This window comes from Struthio camelus, chromosome 2 (genome assembly GCF_040807025.1).
Source record: "Struthio camelus isolate bStrCam1 chromosome 2, bStrCam1.hap1, whole genome shotgun sequence".
NCBI classification, from domain to species: domain Eukaryota; kingdom Metazoa; phylum Chordata; class Aves; order Struthioniformes; family Struthionidae; genus Struthio; species Struthio camelus.
The window spans coordinates 138,355,983-138,377,023 of NC_090943.1; the positions used below are offsets into that span (position 1 = coordinate 138,355,983).

General features: G+C 38.0%; 1 protein-coding gene across 1 annotated transcript in view; it reads left to right on the forward strand.

Annotated features, from left to right (window-relative positions):
• The window catches only part of ALKAL1 (ALK and LTK ligand 1), a 40,467-nt gene extending 25,081 nt beyond the window's left edge, over window positions 1-15,386 (forward strand). The window contains exons 2-5 of the mRNA XM_068933758.1: window positions 4,523-4,576; window positions 9,602-9,682; window positions 11,636-11,712; window positions 14,732-15,386. Coding sequence (XP_068789859.1) covers window positions 4,523-4,576; window positions 9,602-9,682; window positions 11,636-11,700 — 200 coding nt within the window. The 3' untranslated portion in view covers window positions 11,701-11,712; window positions 14,732-15,386. The remainder of the gene's footprint in view (window positions 1-4,522; window positions 4,577-9,601; window positions 9,683-11,635; window positions 11,713-14,731) is intronic.
• Window positions 15,387-21,041: the final 5,655 nt, after the last annotated feature.

Sequence of the window (21,041 nt, forward strand, 5' to 3'; positions counted from 1 at the left end):
AAAAAAAAAAAAGAAAGAGTTAAGGCTAATTCTAAAGCATTGCCCTAGCTGAAAACAGACAATTATATGACCCCAAAATGGCAGTGCCAAAGTAAATAAAAAAACAAGTCAAGGTCATATAATCATTGAAAGATAAATAAATAAGTATATTATTATTGACACTGATAACATATCTTGGACTATATGCATTATATTTGTAAAATCAGAAAAAATCCTTTGGGTTTTGGGTTTTTTTTTCAATGCATGAATATTCTCACAAAAAAAAAATATTAAAATTCTTGATGATTTTTTTTTCCTATGTGGGAAGACGAAGGAACGTAGCCAACGAAGTAGAGCCGGAGCTCTGACATTTCACATTTTCTACACTTGCTTGCTAGTTCAGTGCGTCCGGGGACGTTCTAGAGCCTCTTGGTGCGGACCCAGGCTGCACCAACAGAAGGAGCAGTTTTTGCTAGCTCATTTAAACTGCTTCTCTGAAGGAGACTGCTTCTCTGGCTGCCTGCTGTAGGAATAACCAAAGCTTAGATCTAGATTTTTCTGCTGAGGGGATATCACCTGAGGATGTGGAGTTTTCACACCCCGAGCAAACGAGCCATGTTGCATAGACGTGGCCTTGTTTCAGTGCTGCGAGCACATCTCTTCTTGTTATTTGTGCTACAGCAGGACATGAATTTTCCAGGTATGCTCGTGGCAACATGGCACGGGACACTATGCAGACACAGGGTAAAAATCAGCACCTGCTGAACAGGCAAAAGGCAGAGACACCAAAGGCACAGAAGGATGAAATGCCCCATGCCAGGTCAAGGAGCTATATCCATACTGCAGGTTAAGTGGCTGCCTGAGCCCTGGGCTTGGGCTCTTTTAGTCTTCTTACTGTCTATGAGTGTGTTCAAATTAGTGAAAAATTAAACATTTACCTCAGCTATGAAGTGCTTAGTAACAACTGAAAAGCACGCAGAATGGTTTTGTAGGGGATAGCTTAACAAGAGTCGTTTAAATCAACTTTGGAAAGTTTAGAGCAAAACAAACAGGGGTGGTTACAGGGGAGAGCTGGAGCAGCTGTTACTCCCTGCCTCTGAGCCCAGACCAGCCTAGCTCTCAAGCAAGCTATGTGAATAACTCGCTGTCACCCTGTTTATCCCATATATGGGATAAAACTCTGGCAGATCCAGAGGCCTTTTACCTGAAGCCCCAAGACCTTCCCTGATATATCATACCTAGGGGTAAGAGAATTAAAAGTTTGGATGGTTTAGAACCAAATTTGTGGTATAAACTTTATCATCCATCTGTAGAACAGACCTGAAAAACTCTCAAAATTTGTCATGATTTTTGGCATAAAAATGCTCTCGGTTCTTTAGGCAGCAGACCAGTAGTGGATCTGTCCTAGCAGCGTTAACAGTGTTCCACGACCATTGCTACTGTGGAAGTGGTGTAGGATAGGTGGTATTTTGCCCCAGAAAAATAGTTATCTAAAGCCACATATAGAGGCCCTAAAGTAAACAAGAAAGAAATCCTTGAATTAAGAAGATTTTTTATGCTTATAAGATGGGATTATACTGAGGATGAATCTGACGTATCAATGGCACAAGTCCCTTTTAACTCCTCTATAATCTCTTTCATGAGCAGCACAGGTTTTGTAAGTTTGGGCACAGGAATGCCACAGGCTGAATATTCTACAACATGATGAAAAACAATTACCACATCCCATGTGATGGCCTGTGATATTTAGACAGTGTACTGACTGTATATTAACAACCTATGTAACATGGTCTTGTGGCAAAAATCAACACTCCATTCAATACTTCTTTTTCATGGGGATTTTACACTTACAGAGTTTTATTCTTTCATTTTCCTGTTTGCCTAGTGCCACTTCATATTGTTTGAGTTTTAGTAATACTTTGCCCATCCACCTTATTTATGTTATGTGGTGGTGCTTTTCCTTTGTGAAATTAATATCCATCAAAGGAATTTAACTTGCATTGTGAGAGTAGATATTAAGATATCTATCTTAACAGGAGATAGATACCACATGAAATATGACTGGAGCAACTAAGAGTTGGTTAGAAGCCAGAATAACCTAGCATAGAGGTTCTGTCTTGATGATTTTTTACTGACTGATTGATAAAAGTTTCCTGTATGAACTTGAGATCCTGCTTCTGGCTGCCTTGCAATCTGGCTGGGAGCCAGTGATAAGTATCCTATTCAAACGGGTGTTTATTAATTTGCTTGAATACTGAGTCCTTTGAGAACTCAGCCTCACATCTGTGTGCAGAGAGGCGGACTTTGCTGCTGTTCGAAGTGGGCAATTCTAAAAACCTGTCCTTGAGGAAAAAATAGGAAATAGCTATGGCAGGGATGATTTCCCAGTTTGCCTGGTCTCATAAATAGTACCACAGTCCATTCATGCTGCTGGAAGACAGAATGTGATTATTGTACTTGTGTAGAGCAATTAATAGTTCAGGCCGAGTTGCCCCTGCTGTTAGATTAAGTGGACAGAAGTGTTCCAGTAACCTGTGCCTGCCCATGCTTTTTATACAAATGAGCTTAGGTTGTCTTTGTAGAGGGCTAGCAGCTCACTGACATATTTTACCAAGCGAAAGTACTGCATTGTAACAAAATGGACACTTCAAGAGAGCTGAAACATGGGCACATGGTGAAAAGATGATTGCTGCCTGGAGGGATGGCAGCCACAGCAGGGGAGAAACCAGCACGCAATCAGGATCATTCATTCACTTTGCAACTCAAGACTGACCTAGTTTTCCCTATTGGGACATGCATAACTGAGCTGGTGTGAACTCTCGGGCCGATGTAGGTTATTTGTGGGAAGCAGACCCTGCAGCATTCATTCTAAGGCTTAAGGACAGAGCTAGAGCTGCAGTTCATGCTTGACATTCCTAGCTTCTTTCCTGAGCAAGCATCAAATTGGGCATCAAATCTTTTGCCCTATTTTACCTTCTGTGCATTTAAGGGTAGGGTTTTGGCCTGCTGTCCTCTCTGATGATACTAGTTGTATTACAGACTATTCCTACACAGTTTTATGTGGTAAAGGGCAGTTCACGTTCCACAGCAAATTCTACAGACTTTGAATGGACACAGCTCTAGATGTTATTTTTCGGAGCAAGAGCGGTCTATTCTTTAGTGAAATTTCACCAGACTGGTTATTCCTATTTACTGACTCACTCAAGGCATCCCACTCACAACTCACGCAGCTGTTTCACTAGTTGGGCTTTTCATATGCTTCACTCCAAATAATTTTAAATCACCTGAAATTTCATGTCCATAACATTTTAAGTTTAATTGGGAAGGGGTAATATTTCACTTGAAATGAGGAAACAAATTAAAATTATGCCAGTTAAGACTGTGATTTTCAATGAACCTTAAGTAAATTAGGTCCCCTAATCCTGCTGAGTTTCAATAAGGCTTGGGCACTTTAGGTTAAAATCCAAGCCTAAAAATACATTCGTATGTCCCCTTAGAAACTGCCTAAAGCCAGTGGTAAGAATTTATTGTGGCAGATTACCAACTTGCTCTTTTCTGAGCTAAATTTTAATTCAGACTAGACTTCAATCCATTGCTAGTGATAAAACAAAAATACAAGTAAAGCAATTTTCTACTGTTTGTGGGAACTGGGGACAAAACAGAAGGATAATACAATGATTGAAAATAACATAAGACATGCTGTTATATTCTTAGGGAGAGAGTGGCTACTGTCTGCAGTTATGACTACAGTCACCTAAGAATTTTCTAAGAAAACAATTTTCCAGTGGAAAAGCTGTGGAACTTAGGGAAAATGCACTAGTCCTGAGAAAATACTACTTTTGCATCAGAAGCTTCAGTTGTAAGCCAGAGGCAGCATCCCGTGACAAAACACCCTAGTGAGTAGAGTATTTGTGTGAGCTGAAATTTCTATTCTGTCTGATTCCTTTGGCTATTCTGAGATAGGTACTCTTTTCTGTGTTTTGTGGAAAAATCAAATCACTTATGGAAAGGGAACATTTTAAAATTCACAACAATTTTGAGAGGAGAGGAGTACTATTTTTTGGCTAATACTGACAAGGAAAATATACACAGCTCATTTATCTTAGATGATCTCTGGGAGATCTTCCTTTTCAGTTACCTCTTTTTTCAAAATCCAAGGTATGGTATTTGGTTTCTATTTATCTAGGTATTTTAGATAATTTGCATAGGTACTGAAATACTTGTAATACATGATAACATGTTCATATTATTTAGGGTCTTTCTAAAAATATAGCTTAGCTCAGCCCTAAGACGTGCTGAAATGTTTGACAGAAAATCTGATAGTATGTTGTAGGATGACTGTTTGGCATTAATCTGCAAATTACCTGAAACATTTTTTAATGTTGTTTACACAAAGCATAGAGTATTATATGGATATAATTATACGAATTAATATGGGAAGTTACTGTGAGTCTTTACAGCGTAATTCTATGCATATTATGCTTTCACGGCTTTTATTTTAATCCCTCTACTACATACATAATTTTTTTTCTTCCCTCCTCAGAAATTTTTCCAAGAGATTCCAGTCTAAAAGACAAGTTCATAAAGCATTTTACAGGTAAGGCAAGGTACTTGCTCTTAGTTTACCTATATATGCATATCCTAAGTAGCCACAAGAAAGTTTACCTATATATGCATATCCTAAGTAGCCACAAGAAAATAGTCACATCATTAGCTTTTTTGAGGTTCTGCACTGAATTTAACATTTTTGAAGTTAAATCTTTATTATTTAGTGCTAGAAATTTTTAAAGGACTCTAATCACATGCAGATTTGATTCTCTTTGAGTAACTTAGCCTAAAATATCTTTAAAAATATGGTAAGTTAAAAAATTCATGATTTCAGATCTATTGTTTCCTTTACCTCACCATACTTTGGGGATGTTGATTTGCAGCTGCATTGAATGTATAAATGTATGGCCCTATATATTATAGTATGATGTTAAAATATGTGATATATATGAACACCTATCTGCATCAGTAATATTTCAGCAAGAGAACTCAGTATATCTTTATCTTTAAATATATATGTATTCTGTCCGTAATTTTTGTCAGTCCTACCATATTTGAGTCCACTCATTTTAAAGCTTCTCTCTCGGCTGTAGACACCACTCAGAAACAGATCTATGTGCCTGTGTAACTTTTCACTGCAGTAGGGAAGCACTTTTTGTCTTTTATCTCTATCTCATGCTTTATCCTTGTGGACACTTATCTTAACGAGATAAACAAATAGAATATAGAAAGGTCAAATCGGTTCAAATCAATCAGAAAAGATCAATCAGAAAAAAACATTCACTGTTACATATATGAAAGTTCGAGATAATTACAATCAAATACTTCTTCATACTTTAAAACTGAGATGAAATTATATAACGTACTGTCTTTGGGACTCTATTTTGTAACTACTGGCAAAAATATTGTACCTTCTGGTTATAAGCAAAAAAGCTGCCGACAACAACACACAGGTTCTGAGTCTTTGTTCTCTTGCTCCAAATGGTCTGGAATTCAGAAAAATGAAGATCTCAGATGATTATGACACTGCAAATCTGTTGGGGCATTTAAATGATATTGGGACTAGTGAAACTAAAAACTAGAGAAATAGAGGGCTGTTGGAGCAGGAAAAAGAGAAATGGAGGTAATTATGACAGTCCTTGATAAGAAAGAAAAGCATTTGTTATCTGCTTTGCAAGGGATAGTTGTTATCAAACCTTTAACATGAGGACAAAGTTAAGGATCTTTCTGCCAGCTGTTAACTACAACCTAACAGCATCTACAGGAGATGTGCTACACCCAGTTGGCCCTTCACTGTTACGGTAAACAAGAATGGTTACAAGCCTCACCGTTTTCAATCCAAATGAGAAAAAAACAAAAAGAACATTGATATTCCAGTTATGCTTTTATATATAGCATTGAAATACTGAAAATTACTCTCCTTGGGACGACAGACAAGAAAGCTTTGCTTATCTGATTTCATTTCTCCGTTTCTCTTTCACTTTTAACTTTGGAAACTGCTCAGCTACCGTTACAGGCACAATATAAGAATTGTGGGAGGCTAAATAATGCACACAGGACAAATTTCATTGCTCATAAACAATAGTGGAAGAATCTTTCACAAAACTAAATCACAGAAAGGAGAAATGCCAAAAAATACTTAAAGACCTATTTCTGAAGGCACTGATTAAATGTATAGTCCTGTTCTGCCTGAGTAGTTGCCATCAAAATTCTGAAGTTATTTGACAAACAGTGGCTGGAAGGAATAAGGAAAATAGGTTCAATCCAAAATTCTTGAAGGTTATCTCTTTGTTGGCCCAGAACTGTTGCCTACATCTTTCTTTCTTTCTTTCTTTTTTTTCCAGTTATGCTCTTAATATCTTTGGTGATGGTATTTTCTGCTTGCTTTTCCTGTTCCACAGCTTTATTAGCTCCTGTAATCTGTAGGCTTTTTCTTAAAATACAATCTAATTTTATTTCTCTTGATTCCATTCAAATTATAATCCTTTCTCCATCAACCTTAGTTATATAAACTATTCAGATACATTCCTTACTAGTTCAAGTGTTAGGACATCCTAAATTAATGGAGGTGTAGAAAAAGAGGGGAGGAAGGGGAAATCAGTATCATCTTTACAGTCCATTATCTTTACAGTTTAACTTAAGAAAATTATTCTACACTTCTAATATGCCAAGAAAATTATACACATTTTTAAGCCAAATGAGAACTGTATGTAAAAAACTTTGACCCTAGGAATAATTATAAATAATATTGTGACTTATAAAGCTGTCTATCAATACAGCTTGGAAACACGGCTGACACATATCGCCCTATAAAGCACAAATAAAATTAACAGACTATTTTTGATGGCAAGGAAGACAGTTGGAAAACCATATATTATCTGAAGGGACATGGAATCTATTTAGTGACAAAAGCTGGTGCTACATCTGTATATCTGAGATAATTTCAAATTACATACTTTCTGTAAAGCTTAGTTATTCTCTTGGATAAAAAGTAGCAATAGTCTTCCAGTTTATACTTGCAAAGGCTGCTTTGACCAGTTTATTCTAAAGCTCATCTATGGCTGAAATATCCCAGGGAATCTACATCTCACTGTTAACACTGAACAATATTCAAGTGCATTCACTCTAATAGTAAAGAATCTTCTGTTAAGTTTGTGGATCCGCTACCCAGGTAGAATTGGCTTCTTACGTTTTACCCAGGCTGGTAAATCTCCTCCCAAGTGGTGAAATAAATAATTGTTGCCCAGAAATGCTTAGCAGCTTTTTCTGACTGTAATGTCAGTCAAAGCAGCCATGTTTCATATGTGGATCGTCTTGTAGTATAGCCTGAAATAAGTTATAAAGTCCTATTTGGGACTACTAAATGTGCTGAAATTAGAAGATGCAGGTTAAATTTAGTCTTGTTCAGTTAGTGTCAGTGTTTTCTGTCTAAATCACAGAAAACTGGTCCCCAGCTCTCAAAGGCAGTATTACTGAGCAAGTTGCATGATGTGGACATTATACTTTGCTGTCCTTTCCAACTTGGATCCCACTAGTAATATTTTCCTGGGACCATCAGTGAGTATGGAAGGACTCTCGGGCAACTTGTTGCATACGAGCCACGGTTTGGAGATCAGTGGTGTGATGGAACAGGAGAATCAAACTTGCAGAGTTGTGTAGCTATTTGTTTTTATCAAATATTAATGCAGATAGATGACATTGACCATATATACAGAAAAGGAAGCACAGGCTGGAAAAGCAGGGAGACAGCACTTTACATCCTGGGAACATGGGGATTTGCCTCAGCCGAACGTTAAAAGCCATGCTGCCCACTGCAGGTCTGCAGTTAAGACTACTTTAACAGGAAACCAAGTTCACAGAATCACAGAGTAGTTGGAATTGGAAGAGACCTCTGGAGATCATCCGGGCCTTGAGCAGAGTCACCTGGAGCTGGTTATCAAGGACCCTGTCCGCTTCGTTGTTGAATATCTCCAAGAATGGAGACTCCACAGCCTCCTTGGGCAACCTGTTCCAGTGCTCTGTCATCTTCACAGTGAAGTAGTGTTTTCTTATGTTCACGTGTGATTTCCTGTGTTTCAGTTTGTGCCTATTGCTTCTTGTCCTTTCACTGCGCACCACTGAAGAGAACCTGGCCCCATTCTCTTTACACCCTCCCTTCAGATATTTATGCACATTGATCTCTTCCTGAGCCTTCTCTTCTCCAGGCTAAATACTCCCACTTCTGTCAGCCTCTCCTCATATGAGAGGTGCTCCAGTTCTTCCATCATCTTTGCAGCCCTTCGCTGGACTTGCTCCAGTACGTCCATGTCTGTCTTGTATTAGGAAGCCCAGAACTGGACACAGTAATCCAGATGTCGCCTCTTCCTAAGTAGCAGGGAAGAATCACTTCCCTTGACTTGCTGCAACATTCTTCCTAATGCAGTCTAAGCTTGCCTTTGTCAGGAGGGCACACTGCTGGCCCATGTTCAGCTTGTTGTCCATCAGGACTCCAAGGTCCTTCCCTGCAAAGCTGCTCTCCAGCAGATCATTCTCCAGCATGTACTGTTGCATGAGGTTATTCTTCCTCAGGTGCAAGACTTTGCACTTCCCTTTTTTGAACTTTGTGAAGTTCCTGTCGGCCCATTTCTCGAGCCTGTCAAGGTCCCTCTGAATGGCAGGTCCCTCTGGTGCATCAGCTGCTCTTCCAAGTTTTGTGTCATCTGCAAACTTGCCAAAGGTACATTCAGTCCCATCATTCAGGGCATTTATGAAGATATTAAAGAGTATTGGCCGAAGCTCTGACCTCTGGGGGCACCAGCAGTGACTGGTCTCCAGCTAGACCTCATGTCACTGATCACAACCCTCTAATCCTGGCAGTTTATCCACTTTTCAATCTACCTTTACTGACCACTTATCTAGCTTGTACTTTATCAGCTTGTGTATGAGGATGTTATGAAAGACAGTGGCAAAAGCCTTACTAAAGTTAAGGTAAATAACAGCTACTGCTCTCTCCTCATTCCCCAAGTTTCCTATATAATATTTAGCTGTAATTTTTTCTTAACACCCACATTGTATATTAAGAACTTCATAAATCTTCCACATACCAATTGTAACTCTAAGATACTTCATCTTTCCAGGGCTTAGAAACTTGTATTTGCTTAAAATGTTGCTTTTATGTAACTTCAGAAATAGTATGCACATTTCTTCTACATTGTTCCTTCTATATGAGAATACTGGCTAGTGAGCGAACTAAGTACTGTTATAGCCATACCATTCTATTTTTTACCATACTGTAAGTTATACTGTTAATTTTGAATTACTGGAATTTCAAGGCAAAATTAGTCTGTCATGTTCAAGGGCCATATTTCTATTATCCAGATCATGCTCATAGTAACACAGTAGTAGTATTTCTTTCATTATTTCAGTCACATATATTCTGCTTGTGGTACATCATAATTTTTTAAGTTGTACTAAAGGATTAAGCATGATTGTATCAAAAAAATTAACGTTAATTCTCTGTGTTGAAGTCAGTCTTTGAAGCTACAAAATAATTTCACTGATGTTTTGTGATTAACTTCTGCCTCCTATTAAACAGGGCCAGTCACGTTTTCATCAGAGTGCAGCAAGCACTTTCACCGACTGTATCACAACACAAGGGATTGTTCAACACCAGCTTGTAAGTAGCAACTAAAGGACATTTTAATTCTATGAGAGTTTTTTTTAAACAAGCTGCTTTTCCTGCTAATTGTTTGATGTACTGTTTTTTTTTTTTTGTAACTTTTACTCTTTAATTTAACACTGTACTACACAATATACTCAAAGTCTTCTAAACGACAAAGATTTTATATTACTGCAATTACAGTTAGTTACACGTAACAGAGTTCCTTCTAAGTGTGACTGGCATAGATGAAATTAAAACTAGGCTCTAAAACCAGACAGGCATGCCTTTGCAGGGGGAGGAATATAAAGTCATAGTCTCTCTCCCTCTCCTTTTAGCTCTACTCTTTAATTTATGCTATGAGGTAAAAGCTGAACCCCAAATTATCTTCATTACAAGATGAGCAGCATGGCTTTATATTGTTTTTCGATATATGCCCATTTGTGATGAAAATTTTCTAATTTTTGCCCACTGTTAAAGAACAAGAATCAATTAAGTCATCATTTCTAATACTGATAAATGCACTTCTTAGCAGACAAAATTCCAGTGTGGGATAAACAGTTTTACTTTAACAGGGCCTGAATGCAAATTTGCCAGAGAGCTTTACTGAAATAGAAAACTATCCTAAGACATTTTTAAATGAAAAAATAAACAGAAAAAATCAAAATAGAAATTTCTTAAAGAGAATTTACTCCGGTATTCTATAGTGCGATGGACAATTCAAAGACAACGAATGGAAAATAAGCAATATCATTTAATTAGAACAGGTAAATCTGTCAGTGATATGTAAGCACACGCCATGGAGTACTATGGCTTGGAAATTTTTCAGGGCTTAGCAGGAAAAAGTAATGAAACTGATGGCTTTCAGAAAGAGATAGAACTGTCATTGACTCCATCAGCCCTTACACTGACTAGAGTTTGGAATGTAGACGAGCCTCAAAGGATAAACATACAGCTTTGTAAGCAGGCATAATGAGGAAGGTAAACCTATATCTATTGCATAACAAAAATACCATGCAGGTTGCATATTGCATACCTTATGTACATGGATACATGGTACATGGATATTACTTGGACTTCCCTTTCTTCTCTGGTTGCCTCACATTATATATGAAGAAATACCGTCATAATATTTCTCTTCTACTTAAACAGCTTTTGTTAAAGTTAATAACAAGATTAGAAGAACTGACTTTTAAGTTCAACTGTCAAAATAAAAAAGAAAAGTAAAATAAAAAATGTGGTTAAAACCAAAGCAGATTTTTTTATCCTTTTCTTCAACCAAACCCAAAGCAGACCCAAAAAGAAAGGGTAAATCCTCAGAACTGTCTCCATCTTATGAAACACTCAGATTTCAGAATAGCTATTAATGCTGACCATAGCCAGGATCTTTTCCTATCCCTTTAGAGGGATGTGAAATTTTCTTTCAGGGAAACCCTAGCTGCTATAGAATATCTGTAGATGGGTCACTTTGCATCCTACTGACACATTTATATTCTGTACAAATAAACATTTCCTGAAACATTGAACCCAGGTTATCATTGTGCCCAGTCTCTTGCAGTTGGGCACAATTTCTATTAAGTTTAAATACAAATGCTTGTCAAGTAAGAGAAGAAAGTTGCACCTCAAAATACCTCATAGATTTCTGGTTAGGACAGCTTCCCAATTAATAAGTTAAGTTCCTTCAGATGAAGTTGAGAATTCAACCTGGTCTTCTACCTCTTAGGAGGAAGCTAACTAGTAAAAAATGAACTGCTGCCTTCACTGACCTTTCCCCAAGAGCCCTAACTGGGATGAGGTACAATATAATTTTGCATCTTGCACAAATAATTTCATGAATTTTCATCAGAAAATAGTTTCATTGTGTAGAGTGTCTGAAGTTCTAGTTCAAGTTCCATGCTTAATTTTATGCAGTTTTTCCAGGATATCTGGCAACTGATGCTCATTACTGCTGTGGATAATTTTGTTTTATAGATTATAAAAGGTGTGCAAGATTGCTAACAAGATTAGCAATGAGCCCTTTATGTACACAGTCCTAGGATGCTTACTATGTAAGTATAATCTCCCCCACCCCCATTTTCTTACTTGTTGCATGTTCTGATGATCTCCTATATACATTTACCTTGTTAGCAGTAGTGCATACAGAAATGTTGTATTAATAGAGTATATCAGCATGCAGCTCTGGCAGTGCTGTGCTCTTCTAAGGACTGACTGCTTTCTCACAGAAATACACGGAAGCACACATACCTCTGTGCTTGACCCCACTGTAACGTCCTACCAGTAACTTGTGGCGCCGTAGGCTATAATTATGCTCTGGGTCACGACTTATTGACAAAATTTTTGAGAAGTACCCTGGCTGGTGAGGGAGAAAAACGCGTGAAGACCTCATCAGCACATTAATTTCAGCCTTTTTGTTTAGTAAGAGAGCTTTGTTGTTACTCCATGGAAGAAGAAGAAAGTCTAGTTGTCAAGTCTGCCAGTGCAGTCTTCATAGCTACCCTGTCATTTCATTTATCTCTAGGGTCACTTTATTTTCCCAAAGCTTCTCCTGAGTACTACTAAGGGTAACACCACCTCATGGTGGTGGGAGTAAACTGAATGTAAAGATATGACAAAATTAAAGACTTTAAGTTACAGGCTGTGGAAGGTACAAGTCCTTTGGTGTTTATAGATAGCATATTAAATATGTTACTTAAACAGTGGTACCACTGATAAAAGGAATGTCTTTGAGAGAGTTCTTTTCTCAAGTACCTTGAATATCAATAATATGTATACAATATGTATACACTTCTCAGACTAATTTGAAAAACTACTAGTTACTATTGGGCAATAAACTATAAACATTGGGGAAAATAAATCTATTCAAATATCTTTAAAGATATCATTGGAAAGTAGCATGGTTTCCTCTCCCCACCGCCTCCTGACAAGTACTGCAAGCCTGGAGCTTGGGGGAGTTGTATATGTCACTTCTTCCTGCATCAAGACTTCAATTTATACTAATCAAAATAAGAAGAGTAGGATGTGAGTCAGCGTTAGCTGATTTGATTCTCAAGTGGAGGTGGGATCCATTTTAGTGACTGTAAGAAAAAACTTAGAAGAATATGTCAACATTTCATTGCTGTGAAGAAAAGACATAATAATTTCTTTCACCTTTTCTTTTCCTAACTGTTTGCAGTCTATTTGTCCTCTTACCTTCCAGGTCTTCCAGATGGTTTTGAATATATCTGGGGCACTGAACCAGAGACTAACTAGGGATTTCACTGCTTTGCCAATTTGCTTCTTGCAAATTGCTTCTTTTTGTGACTAAGGGAAGGAAGACTTTTCTGAATGCTCTTCTTTAATTCATTTTCTTTGGGTACCCAACATTCTTGTTTGCTTATTTGTTAGTTTTCTCTTTCAAATTTCTTCTAACTTTAAAGTGTCCCACCAATCTAATTTTCTGCACTTCCTATCACCTATTTAGTCTCTTTTTTTCCTCCCTCATCTATATCCCTTTTCCTCTTCTAGGTTCACGGTTCAGGTGTTCTAGAAAGATTTCTGAGTGTTCCAATACTTTTTTCCCCCTGTTCTTTCAAGAGGATGAGTCAAAGATCTGCCTCCGTATTCAAAGTGCAAAAACATCTCTCCTAGTCTATTTCCAGCTTTATAACATGAAAAGGATCAAAAATTGCTCCTGATTTGCAAATGCAGCTGTTCTAATTTACCTGTCAAAAATGCATTCATTGAGCTGATGTGTGAGGAAGGGAAGGTTTAAATGGTAAGCAACATTAGCAGCTCATGTGCAGTGTGTTCATTAAAAACTGTATCTAGGCTGACTTTCTATCTACTTTGTTAAAAACAGAGAAAAGTAAAGCTATGATCTGAGCGTATTCCTGCTGCCTGTATGGGGTCCCTTGCTCTGTTCCTCTACCAGATAGATAGCGAGTGGGTAGTTTCCACTAGAAGTAAGGCAGGCTCAATTTTTCATGTTTTCTCTTACCAAGTTTCTTCTTAGAATAGAAACATTTATCTGAGAAGGAGGAAGGGTGACGGGCCCCTCTCCTCCCCGCCTGACTAGACAGGGCAGTGCAGGAGTGATGTGAGTCCTTCCTTCAATAACGCTGCATTTCTAGGGTGTTTATGTAATTGGTTGTACTCCACCTTTTGGCTAAGTAGGTCTGTTTCCTTCACCACCCTCACAGTAGCTTACAGAGGGCATGCTCGGAGTCCTGTTTTCCACAAGGGAATATGCCCTTGCTTTAACATCTGAGGGAGTCTTGGAGATTCTCTCTTGTCTTCAGGAAGGATGCTTACCTGTTTGAAAGACCTACAACCATTTTTTAACATTTCGTCTGCATGTGTTAAAATAGGCCTTATTTTCTCCATAAAAGTAAGAGCAGTCCTATTATGCACATTTTTTCTTCCCTCCTCTGTAAGTGCCCGGGAACAAAAAGGGCATGTGGTGAATTTGTGTTAGGAGTGAAGTTTTATCGTGGAAAAGCCAGTCTTCTGTAACGAAATTGGTAGCAAAAAGTCTGGTAAGAGTTGAGTGGGAATCCTGCGGGCTCGGCTTCAGGACCATGGAGAAGGCCATTGCATTGGTGAGGCGCCCTGGGTGCAGGCTCCTCGGGGGAGCTCACAGGCTGCTTGCATCAGTCGCAGTGTGAGAAGTATTTTAATATGCTTTTGTACCATTTATTTGCCTTTACAGTCTTTGTAAGTTTTATCTAATTCAGCTTTTGGGAGTTTATTCCACACAGTGTGGTGGTAGGAGATACCTGCAAGTGGCAATAAAGCATTTGATGGAATCCAGAATCTAGAAATGTGCATGACTATATGCGTGGGAAAACTGCTTGTAACATGTGCAGCATGGACCACTGCATGTCAAACCTCTTAGCATCAACACTGAGGATCTGTCACTGCAAAACTCATTAGCGTTTGCAGGAGGGCAAGACCCACTGGCATTCTGTTGTTAGTCTTAAGATTTATACAATCCACAGGAAACTGTGACTTATAAACAGGATTATACTGAGCAGTCTGCCTCTGTGTTTTGAAATTAGCTGTAAAATGGCATGTCCCTTTCTCTTGCAGACTTTCTACAAAGGAGAGAAATCTGATTTGCCAAGAAAGTGCCTTGAAATCTTCCAAGACAGAGAAGACATCTTGTACCTTTTTGATTTACAACATTTTGTTACTAGATGCATTTTGTATTCATATATGTCGGACATTCCATATTTGTGTGAAACATTATTTTATTTTAATTTGTAAATTTGTTGCCTATAGTTCAGACAAGCCCATTATTTAAATATATTGTATATAAAGAATACTAATAATATACTAATTAAATGCTATAATCATGTGCAGGGAGTTGGTAAAATTTTGCTGTTTCTCTTGTTCCATTGTATTTACATCATTTTGCTCAGGCTCTTACTTTCATTATTTGCACTAACTTGAAATGCAGAAGTCTATGTAACTGAAACCTGAATAAGCTGTAAGTGGGGAAGTTTTACTTGCCGTGGAAGATATTTTATATTATGAAGGTTTGTTAATATATACATATATATTATTGCGCATCAAAAAAAAATGCTCAGAAATGCACCTTGCTTTCAGGAACATTTGTATGACTATTCTGGATTATCATCAGTTACATTTGTACTGGCACTTATGGAAAGAGTTGCAAATAATGTAAATATAAAGACTGGAAAACTGCAATGCAGTTTCGATGGAATAAAGAACATAAAAATAATCTATTTTTCAGGGAGAGTTATTTAAACTTATTAAGGGGTTATGTATTTCATATTTCACATGTAATTTATCCAGTGAACTTGAAATAATTTTCCACTGAGAACTTCAAACTCATGCTTTTTACAGCATTTTACTTTCAAAATGTAAATTTTCTGCAGGTATTCTTCAGCTGATTAGGGTGTAAAGTAGAATGCATATGCATGTGCACCTACTGCGCACAACAAGACACCTTCTGTGAGAGTGAAGAGAGCCCACTAGAGGAGAAAATACTTTGAAGTATAAAGTCATAAAACCAATGAGTGTAATGATCTGGCTGCAATTTGGCTGAAAACACATGTAGCTTAAATATTTGGGAAGAAACCAAAGCACAGTTGCTTATTTAAAATCCAATTATGATGATTAACATTTGCTATCTATTTTTCCCAGCTCTTCTATTGCAAGGTTATATGACTGCTTTACAAAAAACTTGGCATGAGGTAAAGTTTTTATGAACAGGCCTAGAATAAGGACATCACTGACAACTACGCGCAATCACAATTTGTGTGATTAGCTGAACATTCAAACTAATCTCTTCAGATTAGATGTTGCCTCTAGCCTTTCCCTCTGTGTGGGGTTCACGAGCCCCTTACCTTCTAAGGCTAGCACTTTTGCATCTACAGAACAGCAGAGAAATTCAGTCATAGGATTCCTTGTTAAACACCTAACAGCTGCCTTATTAGCTCTTGGTATCCAAAAGCATTCATTTCTTTCTACATTTTTCAGTGTCTTTCCCCACACTACAGCATCTGTTTTTAACTAGCTCCTTCGCCACAGCTGTTGAATTAGTCCCTTTGTAATCCTGGTAAGAAGGCTGTCCCGTGCTGTTTGTATTTATTCGTCATGCAGTTGTTTCTTAAGCCTTTTGACATCATGTTCTTCTGATAAAAGCCAAGTTGAAGGCAGTATCCCTACTGAAGATACAGCAGCATTGTGTCTCACTCACAGTGGCTGAATGGTGAGATGATAACCCTGCTTCTCTGTGGGCAATGTGTTTCATAGCAGGAATATTGGCCAAAACAAATACGTGAGTGGTTCAGAAGTACTGCAGCCAGAGAAGACAGGATGAGGCCAGGCAGGCCCAGAATAGAGTGAGATCAGAGGCTCTGAGAAAGCCTCTGTCTTGACTCCAGGTTTCATATTTCCATTCTATGTTTTTTCTGTTGTTGTTTTTTCCCTCAGTTTAAATAAAAGTCCATCTCTTCAAGGGACTGAAAACAGTGAAAGGAGAATCAGAAAAAAAATGGTTTCTCTGCCAATGAGATTTTGTAGTCTGCTGACGGCAAGAGGAAGTAAACATAGGGAAAAAGCTAAAGAACACAAAAACCACTTAGAATATGCTGATTGGGTGAACTTTCCACCTAAGGCAACAACAAGCTTACTGAATTATTCATATTTTCTTACTTTTGGTTTGAGAAAACCAATACAGATGAATTTTGAGCAAAATCTAATGTGCTAAATCAATACCTTTACCTTTCTTTGTATAGGAAAGGAAAGAAAATGCTTCCTATTGAGCAGATATGTGGTCAGTTCCCTGTCTTTGGGAAGATTCGTAGATGTTGTGAAGATACTAAGCAAACATTAGTGAAGGAAGTGTTTTTCTAATTTCCCAGAAGAAGGCATGATGTGAGGCTTAGCTCCTGCTGGAGCAAGATGTTATTTGAGACATCTGTCTCATGATTTCCTCTTTTTCTATTTGACCCTAAAGATTTCTTAATGCTCAGTATGCTCTGAATGGCTGGAAGTCAAAAAAGCTTTTCGGTACCCTCCTTCTGTAGTTTCATATGTCACCATTATTCACTGTAGTTTTTAGATGAAAACCTAATAAATTTGTCAGTCTAAAAATCATAAAGCATATGATAGCATAACATAGTCACTTTACTATTTAACATGAAACATATTGTGTCTGCCTTCTATTTTGAAGTTTGTTAATGGATCTAAATTTCAGGAATTAAGTCAGGAGGGTGGTTATTTGGAAGCACAATAAAGAACCTGAGACTAGATAGTACACTTGTAAGTGTGGGGAAAAGGGGGGTTATAGTTAGAACAGTTTCACCCATGGTTGTTTTCCTTTCTATCTTTCCTTTAATACTTTCGTATTATTAAATCTAAATAATGATTTCACTTCAATAATTAGGTTTGCTTATGACTTTTCCCATGTCCTTCCATGTTGTCCTGTAATGTCTGTCTGAATTTCTATCCTGATGTAGAATATTGTGTAGGGACAGGACTAACAGCTATAGTAATGTCCCATTCCAGTCTTTTGTTCTACTTAATTTTGGTCACCTTTCTCAAGCAGCTTTATTGCTCCAGAGACTTCTGAAATTGTAATGGAAACCACTGTAGGCAAATAATATCGATCCCCTGGCATTTGCAGAGGGATTAACCTCTTAAGTAAATAGAGATAATAAAACAAAATTCAGTTTTCTCTCTTTATTGCTGAGATAGATAGGTTTTTTTTTTTTTTTTTTTGTATCATAGCACAGGGAAGGTATCCCAGGCTATTTTTTGGGGTGATACACAAATGCAGGACAAAGGCCCTATCCTCATCTCAAAGAAGTTAAAGCCATAGAGTAAAATACAGTTAGGAAAGAATACGTGGAAACAATGACTTTGTGATGATCAGTGAGGTGGCTTGGTTGTAAGCTGTCTACAGGCATCACTCAAAGCGAGATTTGACAACAGACAATAAGACAGCTAAACAGATTTTTGTAAGGAGCTTTTCCCACAATGAGGGCTCTGATCAGAAAGGAGATTCTTGGAAGGGTAGGGGTCAGAAATTGAATTTTCAACGTGGAATGAAGAGAAAAGAAAATAACAACTGTCGGAGAACAACAGGAGACAAGCACATCCGATGATGATCAACAAGTCTCAGTTTATTCAGAATTATCTTATTACTTATATAACAGAGTTAATTAGTTCATACATATTGCAAAAGCCAAGCTCCTTATAGGTGGATACAGTAGAGGGTTATGTATCTTTTTCCAAGACATTAGTAGCAAGTCATGTACCTTTCCCAGGACACTAGTAGCAAGTCATGTACCTTTCTCAAGACACTAGTATCTACATTATTTTTCTAGTTTCTAAACCAAGGTCCTACATTCTGTGTCTAACTGCATTTAAGCAGGTCTTGTGATCTTGTCGTCATGCCCCTTGTCACGTAGCCAGTATTCAATAATATCTTCCACAAACAACCATGGGAAGCTTTGAAAATGAGGACAATTAAAAATACACAAAGAGAAAAGTTGCAGAATCATCTTAGACACAGGCAGCGAGGTACTTTTTGTGAAGGCTAGTAAAAATGGTGGTGCAGTAACTGATGTGTAAAATAGCAACATTAATATATGCTCGGATCATGTGTTAGAAAGATTATATAAATGACTATAGTTTTTTTCAGGAAGAGAAAAGTTGAAATTGAGACTTGGTGACTAGACGGAAGAGTATATGGGTTGCAGGTGACCGCTAAGCACAGAGACTCTAATCATTTCAAACATCCCTTTGGATCCCATTCATTCTCTCGCCCCTCATGGGATTCCCTAACTCACTGGGATTAGAGCTTTGTATTGGTCAGCAGAAAGAAAGACAGTGCTCCCACACATGTCAGAACAACCCAGCAAAGGGTGGTTTAGCATGAGAGACTGAGTTGAGACACCTGGTTGGTGCAGAACAGCAAGGCTTAGTGGCTGCTGGTCTGGGAAAGAGAGTAGGGGCACCCACCTACCATACGCCTTCCCATGGCCAGGTGCAGCATGAGCTGGAAAAGAGGCTAAGTTGAGGGGAAATAAAGGACAGGTGCAAATAAAAGGAATGAGCGGAGACAACACTTACCGCACTGGTATATGGGAGTGAACTCTCTATGCTAATATTTGCTGCTGCCCCACACATCGTTTCTTCCCTCCTCCTGAACAATCTTAACAGCTAAACTTACCATGTAGCCTGGGACATTATCTCCTCATTGTCCCTGTGAGTACAAAAGCCTTATCTTCTGCTCCCAGCTGGATGTTCAAAAAAGCAGATATGAACTGTCATTATTAAAATTCCAGTATGTCATGATTTTTGAGATAGAACAGAGAGAAAGGACAGAGAAGTCCAGAGGAAAAGCGCATGTGAAGACTTTGCAAAGCTTTGATGTAGATTCATGGTAAGAACACAACACTTTTAAATTTCAATAGACAAGTTTATATCATCTGGTAGCCTGCAAGCTGCCCTTTGACCCAAGGATGTGTGGTTTTACATTACATTCAGCAGTCCACACCAACCCAGAATCACTTACCATACATGTAGGCTGCTTTTGCTCTGGCTGCATATGATTAATTTGGCTTTCATGTTCATTTGTCTTTATTTTTTCCATAATTCTGGAAAGTGCTATAATTCTGCCCTTTTCTTTGGTATTTGAATCATTTACTTACTTGTATCAGAAAAAAAATCTCTACAGAGTGCCATTTGTGAGGGCTGGGAACTCTCTTCTATCATGGAAACTGTTGTCCAGTTTTATGCTGAATGTGGTTGGTTTTGCATTTTGTATATGAAGCCACAAGTTCAGGGAATCGTCACTACCTCAGTTACTACAAACAAAACCGATATTTTTTATATGCTATATTATTTGGTGGTCATACCACCACTTCTATTTCTGAAGCACAATTTGCTGCCGTCTTTTGTTCTCTGTAATATGAACCCCATTTCTCCCATTTGACTCCCTTAGGATACATTGCCTAAATAGTACGTCTAGTAAATATTTGCAATGTATATAACTGATATGCCTTTCCTAGTAACATTCAGTTTGGTTATTCAGACACCACTGAGAAATGAACTGATGTTTTCATGGAAATATTTAACTTCCAGAACTCACTCTTTGGTAGTAAATTTTGGCTCAGAGCCCATCATTTTATATGCATACATACAAACATACATACAAATTATATACCCATTGTATGTTTCAAATAGATGTATGTATATATGTAATACGACTTTTTTCACGTGCATTGCTTTATGTTTATCCATACTGAATTTCACTATATGAATTTTGTCCTGTCATTCAGTATCATAAGGTCTATTGGTAACTTTTTACAGCTCAACCTTCATCTATTATCCAGAGTGACTTCTCTCCATCAGCAAAAATTACTTATAATTGATTAGTTACCGATTTTGCTTCATACAACCAAAAGCATAATATACTCCTTAGCTAAGAGAGTGCTAAGAGGGAGAAGAAACTGAAGTCTTTCCCTTGTTCTCCCTTCTGCTGCCGGCTTGTCCCATTAAATATGCTCTGCCTTGCAGTACTGTCTCTGCTCCAGCTGGAAGGTATGAGGAGATTTTAACTGATGCATCTGCTGTGTGGAGGCTTGACTGCTTAGGTCTAAATTTGGGTGCGGCACCTACCCACAATTCCTATGCCGAATGATCAGGGATAAGGACAGAAGTACTCATCAAAAGTATTCATTTCTTCCAAGAATGCTTTTGATTGCATCAGACAAGCTGATACTTCCCCATGAGAGTAAGTTCCCCAAACCAGTAGTCCAGCATTCAGCTAGCCATAATTACCATTCCCCTTCATCCTGCATGCATGCATGCAAGCACTGACAGCTTCAACGTGGAACAATTTAGATGTGGAATACCATTA